We start from the raw sequence: 15,348 nt of genomic DNA, 5'->3' as shown, positions 1-15,348 counted from the left end.
TATTATACATATATATGACATATATATAATACACATGCAATTTGAAGCTTAAATGAATTACATAAAGTATTTAATTAAAATAATTTGTAAATATTTTTATTTAGTAGCAAGTTAATATTACATTTTAATTTATTGCGCATTTATTTTTTTTGTTTCGGGTTTCTTTAGGCTTTTGCTCTTTTCCAAAGCTGGAAATTATCAAATGATAAATTTGCTAACGTGATTTGAAAAGATTATAAAAAAATTAAATATTAAATAAAACTGAAAGGTTAGCCAAGTAAAAATATCAGAAGCAATTCTCATATTCATATCTTTAATCTATTAGATTCATTGGAATTAAAGAAAATTGTCGTTTTGTGCTATTTGAATCACTTTTAGATATTCCCGACTTTAGAAAAGAGCATTCAAATTCGCGTTTAAGCGCAGTAACATTTAATGAGATTTTTACTTTAATTTAAATTGAATTCGAGCGAATAAGCACAAACATTTTGTTTCTTTACATTTAATTTTCTTTTAAGCCATTAAAAGCAAAATATCTTAACTTAAACATAAAAGAGCACAAGTATACATTAAACATTTAGAGCTTTGATTTGTTTTTTCTTTTCTTCTCTTTTTGTTTTGCTTGAATTTCTAGAAGCGAAACTTAAATTGATGCTGCACAAAAATTAAGCTAGTTGGGCTGCACTTTGTTCTGGTTTGTATACATATATATATATATATTTATATATAAATATATATGTAGAGATTTCTTGTATATAGTCGTATGTATATATATTCATATTATGTATATGTATTTATGTATATAACAGGCAATCGCATACATATGTATATACACACACAAAAATATTGGAGTCCTTAATGTGCGAGAAGAATATGTTTACAAAAAAAATTATCCATATTATTATTACATGTATATAATATTATGTTGTTGTTCAAGTCTCAGGTTTTTGTTTACTTCTTCTTGTTTCTGGTTGGTTTCGATTTGCTTGTACTTTCATATTTCTTGTCTAGGTTTGTCTTTTCTTGTTCTTGGGTTGTTTTTTTTTTGTTTTTGTTTTTGTTTTCACATAAGTTGCATTTGTCTTTTATGTGTAGAGTAAATAATAGTAAATACAACGCTTGAAAAATATTCGAAAAAATCTCTCGGCTTACAAACTAAATATTTGGAATCGGAGCGAAGGTTTTATCATTACTTTGCATATGTATACGTATGTGTATGTATAGATAAAACTAACTTGTATATATGTATATATATATATAGAGCTAAGGTATACATAAATGGAATACAATAGATTGAGTCGGCCGCGTCTCTTTCTTTACATTATTATCATTATTATTATTATTATTAATATTGTTATTATTACTGTTGTGCTGGGCAAATTTATCATTATTTAGTTTTTTTTTTATGCCGACTGAAAGTCTTCAAAAGAGTTTTTTGATTGCAAATGTTTTTGATTAGGTCTGCTGGTTTGGTCTGCCTGCAGACGTGTTTCTTTTGATGCATGATGAGAAGGCAACAACTTGTGGATGATTCCTTATTCTTTTGTTTTTTTTTTTTTTGTTTTGTTTTTTGAGTAAGCTTTTGAGGAAAATGTTTACAAAGAATTGTGCTAAATTAAAATTAATCGTAAGCCACTTAAAACATAAAGCATAACTAAACTTTAGGCGTCTTATCTAAGAATACGTGACAGTTGGGTATTCGAACGTTAACGGATAGAAATTATAAATGGAATACGCACATGTGCACATTGTGTGTGCGTTTTTTGTTTCGGGGGGGCAACAGCTCATCATTGGGTGTGCCACAATTGTATATAGATGCGTGTGTATGTGTGAGCTTGTGTTTCTTGCTGGTGACATGGAAACCACAACCATTAACAAATTTTGGCGTATATATATTTATATATGCTGTAAGACAGAGAGTACAATTAGTAAGTATTTGCGCATTTGGGCTTGAATTGTTATTGTACTCACAACTAATTAAATTAACATTTAGTAGTTAAAACAGCACAGTTTGATTCTTATTGATTCATGGGTGGCATGGGGCATATGGTACACTTGGTGCTATCCATAAAATTTGGCGGACCACCTGCAGAAGAACAATATTAAATGATGAATTATTTTGGTGAATTGCTTGATCAACTTTAAATGTTATAACTGGACAGTATTATATTACTTATTTTATATATATATATCTGATCTAATGTAGTTGCTAAATGAGCCCAAGCTTATGTTTTTATCCTGCCTATACAATTGTCTATTCATTTCCTCACAAATTCTGATAAATTATCAAAATTGTTAAATATCAATATTTTCTTGTAGGCCAACAATTGAGTGAGTACATAAATGACATTCGTTTTTAACTGATATACTTATAATAATAACAATGTCAAAGTATTCTCACTAAAGAGATGGGGCGACATATAGATAGACGTATGGCACGTCCTTCACCCAGGCCTTCTCTATATATATGCTATTGAATCGTATACTAAATCTCATGCCCCAGTTGCTCTTGCGTTGCATTCGCCGCTGCTTTGGTGGTCAGCGTTTCCAGTCTCTGCTCTGCTCTGCTCGCCTCGACTTACCATGCATGTGGTTCAGATGTCTGCTTGTGGCATTGCTATGATGATGATTGTATAGGCTGCTGGTGTAGACCGGTGGCGGTGGTGGCGGCATGGCCAATTGTTGTTGTATTTGCTGCAGTTGCTGGTGACTGCGCATATGCAAATAGGGCGCTGGCGGTGCAGGAAGCTGTGGTGGCTGTATGCAAGCAGCTGTTGGTGGCGGTGGTGGTGCTAATTGTTGTTGTTGTTGTTGTTGTTGTTGCTGTAGTGTTGGTGGTGGTGGTGTGGGTGTGCTGGGTGGTGTGCTGGTGCTCTGGCAAGGACTATTCAAGTTCCGCGTGACCGCATTATTTGAAATTTGCTGCAAGAGGCGGCAATCAGCAGCCGTGTAAACGGGTGGCGACGGTTCATTGTGTGCTATTTGTTGTTGCTGCTGTTGTTGTTGTTGTTGTTGTTGCTGCTGTTGGTATGTCAAGTGGTGTTGTTGATGGTGCGGCTGCTGCTGCTGGGCGTAGGAGCCATGCCCGCTGTCACACGATGAAACTGAACCTGTTGGGTGTTTGTTTGTGGCGATGAGAGTAGAGTAAAAGTAGCTAAAAGTGTGCCACAGTCTGTGTGTGGTATGTGTGGGTGTATTTTTGCGTGTGTGTGTGTGTGTATAAAGCAATGTGAGAGACCAACAACCAAATGCCGAAGCAGCGATAACCAACCACCAATATATATATATATATATAAAAAAAAGAATCGGCCAAATTGCAAGCAAGGAGCGGGGTATACTTAGGCGCAACTAACGATTTTTAGCTAGAGGCTTACTAAAATTAAGCTACAATTAAGCACTATTATTAACTATGAGCTAGAATGGAACCTAGGTTTTAGTAGGCAGCGCTAAGCGTTTAGTTTATGACATGGGCGACTTTACATCAAAGAGCTTCACTCGTTTCACTTACCGGAAGTCACGGATTTGCGCAGCGGCAGGTCACGAAATGTCGTCACACTGCTGCTCTCCAGCGATAGATCCACGGAGGGCAAAGGCGGCGGCGGGGCAGGCGTATCCGAATGGGAACGCTCGTGTATCGCACGTGTCGGCAGTATGTTGCCTGAAAAACAAAATAGAAGCAAATTAATAGATTGATTAATGATGCACGAACTGTCTCACAGATGTGGAAAAGCGGGCACACGAGATAGATTTAATTGCACGAACTATTTAAAGTTGTTTTTGCTTTCCACTAAAACATAACTTAATGGATTCCTATTATTTCTGAGCCTAACTTCATGCTAATGAGCGTGATTTTTGGTTTAAATACCCAGAGCCTATTTTATTATATTTTCCTTTTAAAAGCACCAGCCGGTTGTTTTTCCTAAGAACTCTCTGTATATGCATTACGGATTTTCTATTTTTTAATCTGCCTGCACTTTTCCGTAACGCTAATCCACCAGGCCATGGATTAGGCAATTGATATTTGTCTTATGCTTACCTCCAGATGCCAAGCGTCGATGGGCACACGGACTGGGACTGGGCGTACACTGCGCATTGGCCACGCCCGCTGAGACAGCAGCGGCTGCAACCACACCTCCTCCACTGACAGCTGGCGTGCTGAAGCCATGCGCTGCATGCAAATGATGCAGCGGCGGGATGACGCCAGGCAGCGCGGAACTGTGACGCGGCACGAATGGCTGATGCGGGCGTATCTTTGAGGATTCAGACAGGGAGAGCATTTTTTTGACCGCCTGCGGCGAGGCAGTACCAAATTTGGGTCCATTATTGTGTAGCTGCTGGCGCTGACGCTGATGATCGCTGGTGGAACTCGTTGAGCTGGTTGTAGAGAGCGTCGGAGAACTGGGATGTCGCTTGCGCAGCGACAGCGATGAATTTGGCGCCGAACTGGAGCTGGTGTGCGAATAAATGCTGAGCTGATCGCCGCCGGCATTTATGCTGCCGGTGCCAGTGCCGCCGCCGCTGCCGCCGGTGCCACCAATGCTGCCGCTGCCTGCGCTGCGATGCGAGCTGTTGCCATGCGAAATGCTGCCCGAATAGGTGGAGCCATGCGGTGGCTCACATTCGAGCGAGAGCCTGTGCAGCAGATCCTCATCACTTAGTATTTTGAGACTGTTCAAGTAGGCCTTGACGCGTCGCACCATTTGCGCCTCCTCGAACATTTTTTTGGGATTCGGAGCCGCCGTCGATTTCTTGCGCCGCTTGATCGTAGCCTGTCCAGCGTTGGCAGCAATTACCGTGCCGGCAGCTGCATTGCTCTGCGAGGCGGACATCTGATTGAGCGAGAAGAGCGCATTCGAGGGCGTTTGACCCTTGAGCTCCAATATGGCCAGCAAATCATACGGTGAGCTGCACATGTGCGTCAGCAGACGCACCTCCTTGGACAGCATGCGCAGTTTTTCGAAATTAATCAAACCATCCACCCGCGTATCATTGCCCAGATGTATGAAGGTTAGATCCTTTTTGACAATCGGATAGAAGGGTATGATGGGATGCTGGGCGAGCAGCTCTGCAGAGACGAGTTGCCTGTATTTGGACATGTTGCGCGACGGATCCATCAGGTCCTGTAGATCATTGAACAAACGCTGGTACTTCGAGGGCAGCTTCTCCCAGGTTAGGCGCAGGCGCGACACGGCGCCATGGCCCAGACCCGAAATGATGGCAAACATGGAGTTGAAATTGCGGCACTCCTTGCAGTGGCGCGCAATCTTGATGAACTGCTTCACGATCTTCATGCGACGCACGATATTGTGTTCGGCACAGATTTCGCTGACCACCCAAAACATTTCGCGATTCACCAGCTCGGAGAACTTGCTCAGCATGGGCACACCGTATTTGGACTGCAGCTCGAACAGCTCATCAATGTATTCCGTGGACTCGATTTGGCGAAAATTGGCAAAATCTTGTAGCGTCAACTGTATGGCCAGCTCGTACGCATTGAGCTGTAGGAAATGCACGCCCGACTCGCGCACCAGCTCCAACGCCAGTTCGTCCGGCACAAGCGGCTCGGTGCTGTCGTTTAGCTTGAGATAATAGCGTGCCGCAAAGCTGATGCGCTCCGCCAGATTCTGTAGCTGATCGGGCAAACGACGCTGCTTTACCATGCCGCCTTCCCCGACGCTCACCTCACACAACGAAAAGTTCGAGCTTGGATCGTGTATGCCAAACTCCTGGAGCGTCAGCATGACCACCTCGTGCGCCGTCGTCTCCTTATAGATGAGCACGTATTTGCATGTCTGATCCGATTTGTACACCTTGAGCACATGCTCCGGATAGTCGGGCGGCAGCATTGAGCTGCTTGTGAGTGTGCTGGCAGCGGAGGGGCGATGCAAGTGCGCCTGCAAATAGTTGACTTGCAGCGTGGCACTCGGCTCGCCGCTATTGTCATAATTTAGACTGCTCAGATCCGGATTAGATTGCGATTGATAGAGGCGTCCGCTGGTAGTGCAGACACCATTTGTGGAATGGCAACTGCTGCTGCCAGAACTGGCGGCCGATAGCTTTGCCTTGGACTGTGGCTCATTGAGCAGCGTGTCGGAGCTGTCGTTTAGGCTGCCGCCCACGTGCGGCTGCTGCTGTTTGTTGAGTAGATTCATTTTGGCTAAGGCTTTCTGCAGTCGCCGTTTGGGCGCCAGCGTCATGAAGCCTCCCGGTTTGCTGTCCTCAGCGCTGCACTTCTTGGCCGAATTTGAATTGACGCTTTGAAGCAATTGTTGCATAAAATTCGAAGCCATATTGCCGCTGCCCGCACTCACCGGCGGCGTCTGAGGTGGCGCACAGTCCGGCTGATCCAGTAGCATGTCCACGGAACTCAGGCGCACCATGTGCGCACGATTGGTTAGCTCCTCGGTGGTGCTGTCGCTGCGTCCATGCAGCTTGGCAATATCGTTGGCGCAAATGCGCCGTGGACTGCGCAAGCTTTTAAAGCTGCCGTTGCCGCTGCCGGTGGAGCTGATGCCACCGCCTGCAGAGCTGCTGCCGCTGCCATGCTCCAGTGCCTGCATAATTTCCTTGAAGCCTAGCAAATTGCTTTTCACCTGAATGCTCAAATGCGTGGTGCCCGTCAGTAGTTCCAGGGCACGCTTGCTGGTCACATGATCCAACGATTGGCCATTAACCTCGTGTATCTGATCGCCACGCTTGAGGCCCACATCCTGAGCCTTTGAGCCTGGCTCCACGTGCGATATGTATATGCCTACCGAGGCATTGCCCGTAGCTGCGGCCACGCCGCGCAGTTCGTAGCCGCCAATGATTTGGAAATTAAGTGGTTCATCGCGTGAAGAGCGCGTTAAAATGCAACTGCGCATGCGCGCTTTGGCTGCACACGCGATGTGCAGCAAACGGAGCTGACTAAGCAGCTTTTTACTTTCCAGGCCAGCCTCAAAGATCTCCAGGAACTCCATCATTTCGTGATCAGCCTCAAAATCTGTGAAATGATTGTTCACCCAGAGCAGCACGACGCGGGTAACACGATCGCGCAACTCTTGGGTTTTGTGCGAATCCAGTTGCTCCAGATCGAACCAGTGCAATAGCTTTCTGGTCACCTCTTGCGGATTGTGTATGAAAATGCGATGCGTTAGCAGGAAATCCTCCACATATGTCGGATCCGTCATCGAGTTCTCTTCGACAAGCTGCTGTAGCAGCCGCTCAGGTGTGCCTCTAATAACCACATGACCGCGCTTTGTATTTAAATGAGCTGTGGCTGCCGAGCCGCTGCCTGTTGTGGTTGCGCTCTCCGCACCGCTGCCGCCAATGGAGCGCAGTTCGGTGACCATCACAATGCGTCCCTGTTCGTCCTCATGCCTGCGCGTATTCTCCTCGCCCTGATGCTGTATGCGATAGTAATCGGTTTGTGTGATGCACACAAATTGACAATCATCGCATTTGGTGCGCATCACGCCGCGATGATATAGCTTATCCATTGTGGGCAATATGCCAAAGGAATCGCCCATTTGGAGCTCTTCGCGTGTGCCATTCGCATGCTCGATTTCCACGGCGCCATTGATTAGCACCGACCAGGAATCCAGCTCCTCGCCATCGGACATGACGACTGTGCCGGCCTTATCGACCACAGCGAACACCATCACGGAGCAGAGGGCGCGTCGCACCGCCAGCGTTATGTTTGTGAATGCCTTGAGGCCCTGCGTAAACTCCAGCAGTATTTCCACATCATCTTCGCTGCGCTCCGACGGATCCTTCTCGAGGCAATCTCGCACGGCATCACGCACATTGAGGCTCTGTGAAGACAGGACACAAAATTAGCAAAAGCATACACAAATCTCAATAAAGTTGAATCGATTTCAGATTGCTTTGAAGATTATTCTATTTTGCTCGATATGACCAACTCACATCCATGCTCTCGGCAAGATCCTCCTCATCGGAGTCCACCACAGACTCAACGAGGCCGGAGAGATCAATCTCCTCGGCCTCCAGCGATGATCCATAGACAGAGGCCATTGTATCGCTGCCGCTGTACGCTGAACTTGTGTCACTCGAGTGCGAGCCACGATTGCATTTTTGATGCAATTCTGGTCGATTTATTGAGCCGGTGGTGCCGCTGCCAACCACCGTTGAGCCGGCTGTGCTAGTGGGTGGATACTGCTAGGAAAGAGACAAACAGCATACGATCAAAAGGAAGTTCTTAATGGACATACAATGCACTATACAAGATTCAAGATGACACTCACATGATGTCTGATATGATGATATGGATCCATTAAGGCGCTGCTAATGCTGCTGCTGCTGCTACTGCTACTGCAGCTACGGCATGCCAATCAGTTGGATGATATGTGCTGAACTTTAGACCTTGTGATTAAGCTGAAAAGGCATAATAAACATTAAAATTAACTACGGTTTAAATATTTTTCTATATTTTTTTACGTTGAGGGGGAAACGGCGCGGGGGCGTAGCAAAGCTGGCATTTGACGTGATTAAATAGTATAGAAATTAATTTTAATATATACAAAAATACGGTGTTCGGTTCTTTAAAGCATTATTTAAATATTTGTTATTAATTTATACGAAAAATTTAATTGAGTTTATCCATAAAAACTATTATAAATATTTCATTGATCTATGCACAAAAAAGTGTGTTTTCCTATTCGTGTAGACACCACTGTATTATGGGGACACCAGTGTAGTTTGCTCAAGTCAAGTCAGCCAAAAGTTGAGCTAAAATAATTAATGTAAGCTAGTTTTGTAGAACTGTAAATTTAATAAATTAATAGCCTCAAAGTTAGGCCTTTTTATGATTTTAGAGAAAATAATTATAGTGTTTTACATGTAGGCATATTTTCAAATATTATTAATTTTTTTTTAATATTGAAACTCTTAAAATAAAAGCATTACAAGACTTTCTGTTTTGAGCAACATTCATCTAATTAAGCAACATAAAATGAAATCTCTTAAATCTCATAAATAAAAAACTGCTGTGAGATTTTATTGGTTAATTTGGTTTGTTTGTTTGTTTTTTGCTTTTGTTTCGCTGGGCTCGCAATTTGCAGTACATACATGCACACATACATACTAACACACTTTCATTTTCAGCAGGCGCAGCAGCAACAATGCTGCCAATAAATTAAGTCAACGCTGCGCGCCGACGACCACAAAACAAAATGTAAAACAAAAACACGAAGAGAAATAAAAAAAATTCTCATGCAATTGAGTCTGCGCTGCTGACGCCGACGCCACCGCCGCCGCCGCTGCCGACGGCAACTGTAAAAGCGTGTGGGTATATATGCATGTGTATGTATGTGTGCGTGTTTGATTGTTTTATTTTTTTTTTTTTTGTGTGTGTGTATGTGTAATATAATGAAATGAAAACACGAAAATTGTAGGCGACTTCCGTTCGCTGGATAAGCGCGCATTACAGCAACAAGAGCAACTTATTGCAAAATCAAAGTGTAATAAATAAACACTGTCCAACGCATACACTAGCTCACTCATACACGCAAGCAAATCTGGTGTTTCACACATACACTAAATATGGGCGTGCTTGTACAGTTCAATGATTTGATGTGGGCCGTCTTAAAATTATATGTATATGTATGTATGTATGTACAACGCTTGTTGCTGCACTCGCTAATTATACGCACTTTTTTTTATAGCCGCCGCCACACATACACAACATGCAACCAGGTATAATTTTTTTCTGGCCTTCGCGTTGCTTGATCGCTAGCTTCTTTTTTGTTGCGTACGCTTTGCATAAAGAAATTTTAGCCAGCTTGTTCCCTGCGCATTGTTGGAATTTCACTCACACGCGCATAGTTTTTCATGCAGAAAACCTGCTATGTTGATGCTTGAAAAACAGCGTTTCTGTTCTTTAATTTAATTGCAGCATACCTGCAATCACTTTTGTACACCGTATAGCACTTTATTTAACAAATTTTTGGCTTGCATATGCCATTTTAATTTAGAAAAAATGCACAATGGGTCTCGTCACACCAGTGTTGCCCCAGTAGATAATCTTTCGATTGTCTGTGGTGTGGTGGCAAGTCGATACTTATGTTAACAGAGCGCGCCGTGCGTTAACAGTCTCCATATTGCGTTAACATTGTCAACTGCAGCGGCATAGTTACATTCAAACAAAATGCACAAAAAATAAAACCTCGTATATTTGTATTAACAAAATAGGATAAGTCTGCTCCACATAGAAAAAAAGACGGTCCACAAAATACAAACAACTTTTATTGAAAGTAGTGAGTCCCCAGAGAGCTCAAGTCCCCTTTCTCAGTAGTAATAAAAAGGGAGAAAAAGGGCTCAGGTTGTGTACCAATTTCAATAAGCCGCTTCGTCTTAATGTAAAGCAAGCGTCTTTAATGCATGTTTGCGCCATTATTGATGACCTAAGACAGCAGCCAACGCAACCCCTAACCCCTGGATCTAGTAGGCCACATAAAAAACGCAACATGTTTCGTTTGCGGCCTGTTTATGCGTTTCTTAAGGGGTGAGGCACAAGGGTGTAAAACTAGCGCGTCGAATTGGCGAAGGGTGCCAGCCACGTGGCCAGCTCCACACACGCACACAAACCCAGATATACAGGCGGGGCAAAGAAAATAATAAACATAAAAAGCAAATCCTCAAGGTGCAGTGGGCTATTTTTTCCTGATCAGCACCCACAAGAAAGCAGCCAGAGCCGGTTCACGCCGGAGTGTTATACTAGGGGCAGGGGTCTGAGGAGTGGCGGCGTCGTAGTTGATGACTTCATGTCCCCAAGGTGTGCAGCAGGCTGTGCAACGGCTTTAACGTTACCCACTGACATCGTCTGCATTTTTATGGCTTGCACTGTATAACCCAGCTTTATGGGTTTTAAACATATTAAATTTGAATAATATGTGTCTCAAGATGGTAAAACTCACAAATGTTTGATTTACTGTAAAATTATGTTGCTCTTATTTGTGTTCGTGTTTAGGTAAACATTTATGTTCTGATTAATTGAAGAATGTAAAACGAATATCGATAGGCGACTCACATCTTTTTAATCGATAAGTTTTGGCTCTGTGTGGATCGCACTCGCAAAGTTATCGGAGCCCGCCAAAATAAAGAGTGTGCGTGTGTAGTTTTTATTTAAATTGTGTTCAGTGTCGCAAATGTGTAAATACATACTTAAATAGGTAAGCGTAACAATATTAATCAAACTAAAACATATGCTTGTATGCACAGGCTATTTAAAATGCTTTACGCACTTTGCCAATTTGCAGTGGGGCTCCCGCAGACACTTTTGCCTCTATTCCTTTTCTCCTTTCGTTCGTTCGCCTTGAGGCTTTTGGCTTGTTGTTGTTTTTGCTTTTCTAACCCAACGAAAATCTCTGAGCGCATTTGTTGCTGCCGGCAATGGCACTGATGCTATTTGTTCTTTTTGCGTGTGCTTTGTTTTCGTTTGCTTACAATAAAATCAAAGATTGCGTCTGGGATTTTGTTTTCGCAAGCCTTAAAAGAAAACCAACTCAAATAAGCTGGCAGCGCAGCCCGGCCAAACCGAGTCCCAGTCCCCCCCCCCCCCCCCAGCCTCATCCTCGTGAGACGCCAGCAAAAGTGAGTTGAGCCCGAGGGCCTGCTTCAAATAATAACTTATTGATTTCGATGGCAGTGGAAATGTTACTTTAAATTAAAGTAGCACTTGTGTTCTATATCTCCGCATTATTACTGCGCCCATATTTTCCAATTAGCAGTCGAATTCGCCAAATCTTAATTTCCGCACAAAGTGCTGCCAAACCGCAACAATAATTACGTAACCTGCCAGGCTCAGTGGGGGAGACACACACGCACACACACACACACATACAGCACAAACAAGAAGCTGAGCAAAAAAGGTGCGATAAAAATCTGTATAAGTTCCGTTAGGATCAGCGTGTGGGAACTAGAGATGGGCATTTGTATCATATACTTTGACTCTTTCGCATTCAATTACTTGCAATTTGTTGATATTTTCTTTTTTTTTTAATATTTTTTTTTTTAATTTCTTAAGTGCACATATTTGTAAGTCTGTCTGTTATTTATTCTTCGCTATAAAACTGGAGACTAAAAACTTGAAACATTTAACTCGTTTATATTCGCATCAGGCTGCTGAAAACTAAATCTTCCAGAGCTTTAAAGCGAGAGTTACCAAATGTAGCATAAAAACTTCAAAAATAACCGAAAGTATAGTTAATTCACATCAAAATTCGTAAAATCACGTTAATTCATTGCGCTCACGCGCTCATCCCTAGTTAATGTACATCTCCAACTAGCAACAGCAACCGGAAAAGCAAAGGCGCTGGGCATGGCAGACAGGAAAATCTGTCTGTAATTGAGCACCGAGAGTCGCAGATGTTTTCCAGGATTTAACAATGCGACAAAGATGAGCCGGCCTCTGGCTGCTGGCCCAAAGTCTACGCAGGTCGCTGCTGGCTGCGTTCCGTCGAGCAATTTGAATTAATAAGTTTATTATATTCTAGTCGGCCTTCGGATTTGCAGCGGATTTGTATTTTATGTTATTTAATTTGCCAGTCGCTGCCGCAGTGCGACCCCCGCACCAACCAGGCAGGTGTCCGTGTTTCTGTAGCGCCAAGTATCAGGGCCAAGACTCAGCTGTTTGGCCAGCACGCAGCGGCTCAAAGTCTCATTTAGTTTTGCCATTTGGCTTTGTAGGCTCCGCTCTTGCGCCCTTTGGAGCAGGAAAATGCGCCCGAAAAATGTGCACGCTTAAAATGTTGTCTTTTTATTTCGTATTTTCATTTTATTTTCGCATTTTGTGTACTTAGGATTTCTATGTCATTAGGTTTTTGTTATTAGCTGCAGTTTGGCTTAAGCTACATATTTGTAATTTCTCTAACATTTTCTTTTGCTTTTCATTTTTGCCATTTTCAATGCACTTAAATTTTAAAACTTTTATTCAACATGATTGTGCTCAACGTTTTTCTTTGTTTTACTACATTTTTAAATCCTTTTTTTTTTTAAAGATAATTCTTTTTAATGCCTTGAAATTAGTATGTGAATATAATTAACTGTGTCTTGATTCGTTGCAATTGAAACTGTTTTTTTTTTTTATTTTTATTTTTGATGGCTTTTTTCAAATAATGCTCTTTTTTTTTTTTAATATGCATTCGCTTAATAATAGTTTTAGTTGCAGTATGTAAGTCTACAATGCAAAATCAGCATTTATGATTGAAGTTCTCTACGAAACAAGTTGTTAATTAAATCAATTGCACATTTACAAATGTTTATAAAATGCGCTCTCCAAGATGTTCAATACAATTTTGAGAAGTTTTAATCGCTTGGAAAGCCATTTGAGACTCGGTCTGCCGAACTCGAAATATTTGTTTTCTATGGTTTTAATTATATATTTGCAAGTATTTTGTTGCTACAGCGAAACCTCTTTAAAGCTTATTCATAAAACACAAACTGCCAAATTAGCAATTAATTTAGTTTCCATTTAAATGTTGGTATATGAAATCAAAGCGAGGAAAAGGCACAGTAAAATGTTTTTTATTGATTTCAAAACAAAATTTATGATTAGTTAATTAGGTGAAAGCCTGAATGAAAGAAATATTTTTTGATATGCGTCTAATTGACTTTGTCATGTGTCGAAGTTCGAGCTTTGACTTGAAATTAAAATTTTATCTTAGCTGTGAATATTTACGCTTATCATATGGGTTTTATATAGAACACTTCACTACTAGACGGTTCTAGAAGCATTTAGCATGAATTGAAATTCTAATATTCAGTTGCTCAAACATTTATTGTCAAAATTATACGCAGGTTTTGGATTCTCTTCTTCATTTTTATATTTTTTGTATCCATCAAAATTCAATTTTGAGTTATAGTTGATAGAGAGATGGGGATTGCATAGAACTACGTTTATATAAATATATAGAGTTCTTTCTATAGATATATACATTTAAAGCAAAATTATTAGATAGAGAGCGTTCAGGTGGAGGAGCGATAGGTACACACATATGTCAATGTTTACATTTTAGATTCTATTTCATAGAATACGCGTACAGTACTACAAATACTTATTTCTATCATATGTCGAAACAATTGTTTATGATCGGTTAAAATATATGTATATTTACAATACTATTATCAATATGCTGAATGCAATAAACTTAAGCTATTGACTTGAAAATGAACTTAAATCTAAGCTAATTCTAAGCATCTCCTGTTTTTGACCAATGAATCACTTATAGATATTATAGTACGATAAAGTGCATGGTGCCCTAACCAAAAGTGCATTTTTTTTCATTAGATCTGAGGTTCTTTTTCCTTAAATGTGAACGGCTTTCGAAATCTCAGATTGCAATTTCAAATTGGATACCTCAATATGAAATCCCTTAGACTCCTGTAAGTATGCTACTAAAAATCGTTTGGAATGGAGTTTCTGACAAGAATAATTGCAACTACATTATTTATATTAAGCTCCCTTTGGAAATGACATTAAAATGAATACAAGCTGATTAGATAGTATGTTTTTGCCAGGGCTTATTTAGTTCAGTTATAAAAAGGGTTTCCAATAAATATTTTTTCAGTGTTGGTTAAGAAATTAATCAGGAATCAGTGTTGGTTAAGGAATTATTGTATGCTAATAGTAGGTTTTCACCAGGATTCAGTCCAAAATCCCTTCAATCTATTTTGATCCCACTTCAAAATCTCCAAAAAATACAATTTCAATAAAAATAATTTCTAATAAACGATTCATATTCCGTTTCAGAGTGTTTGGAACATTTTCGGAATGTTGTTAATTGCATACATTAAAGAGACGAACTTAAATTTTATGTGTTCAAGATTCGGGATTTCAACAGGTAAGTTATTGCTTTTAATCAAAATTTGTATTTTGAAACATTATTCATAAAAATTCGACTCTATATGAGTATTCATGGGTTATCTTTTGGTTAGAGCACTCTGAAATACGACTAGTCGAATTTTTGCCTACATATCAATTAATTTTAAATGTATTTTTTCATTTAAATACATTAAATTCGCATTGTTTTCATTTATTTATTTATTTTATCGTGTAGTTTCAATTTAAATGTACCATATAATATTTGATATATATGTATTTCAAATGTTTGCTAAAATCGCGTGTGTTTCGTGTTTTCTGCGTATTTTTTTTTTCTTTTACATTTTTAATACATCAGTGTTTGGGTGTTGGGCTTAAAACCTAAATTCTTGCGTTGCAAAAACAAATGTATCTCCCGGAAATTGGGGCGACTTGATTCGTTGCGTTGCCAGCATTCGCACATGAGATCGTAAATTTCGCGCGGACAGTTGAGTGGCATTGGCAACAGTTCCTGCAAATATACATGTTTATAT

General features: G+C 40.8%; 2 protein-coding genes across 8 annotated transcripts in view; both read right to left on the bottom strand.

Moving 5' to 3' along the window:
* Positions 1-69: 69 nt before the first annotated feature.
* On the bottom strand, positions 70-10,026 carry PDZ-GEF (PDZ domain-containing guanine nucleotide exchange factor). 6 transcript variants are annotated; one of them, XM_032437829.2, is made up of 8 exons: positions 9,898-10,026; positions 8,244-8,373; positions 7,906-8,157; positions 4,037-7,793; positions 3,509-3,658; positions 2,583-3,110; positions 1,972-2,086; positions 70-1,905 (listed from the first exon to the last, which is right to left on the bottom strand). In XM_032437829.2, exons 2-7 carry the CDS (start codon positions 8,271-8,273, stop codon positions 2,019-2,021), a joined length of 4,785 nt encoding a protein of 1,594 aa, XP_032293720.1. In that variant the 5' UTR covers positions 8,274-8,373; positions 9,898-10,026; the 3' UTR covers positions 70-1,905; positions 1,972-2,018. The 6 variants fall into 6 exon arrangements, with proteins under 6 accessions (XP_032293720.1, XP_032293719.1, XP_002051337.1 ...); XM_032437828.2 differs by having other exon boundaries at positions 9,651-10,020; XM_002051301.4 differs by having other exon boundaries at positions 7,906-8,154; positions 9,651-10,020.
* A 2,712-nt stretch (positions 10,027-12,738) lies between these two features.
* The window catches only part of Ddr (discoidin domain-containing receptor 2), a 133,948-nt gene continuing 131,338 nt past the window's right edge, over positions 12,739-15,348 (bottom strand). Inside the window, exon 17 of one of the 2 annotated variants that reach the window (XM_032437903.2) lies at positions 12,739-15,326. In XM_032437903.2, coding sequence (XP_032293794.1) covers positions 15,162-15,326 — 165 coding nt within the window. In that variant the 3' untranslated portion in view covers positions 12,739-15,161. The remainder of the gene's footprint in view (positions 15,327-15,348) is intronic. The other variant, XM_002051307.4, reaches the window with a different exon arrangement.

This window comes from Drosophila virilis, chromosome 4 (assembly GCF_030788295.1).
Source record: "Drosophila virilis strain 15010-1051.87 chromosome 4, Dvir_AGI_RSII-ME, whole genome shotgun sequence".
NCBI lineage: Eukaryota > Metazoa > Arthropoda > Insecta > Diptera > Drosophilidae > Drosophila > Drosophila virilis.
Note: the sequence above shows the minus strand (reverse complement) of the source record. Positions and strands in the feature narration are given on the sequence as shown.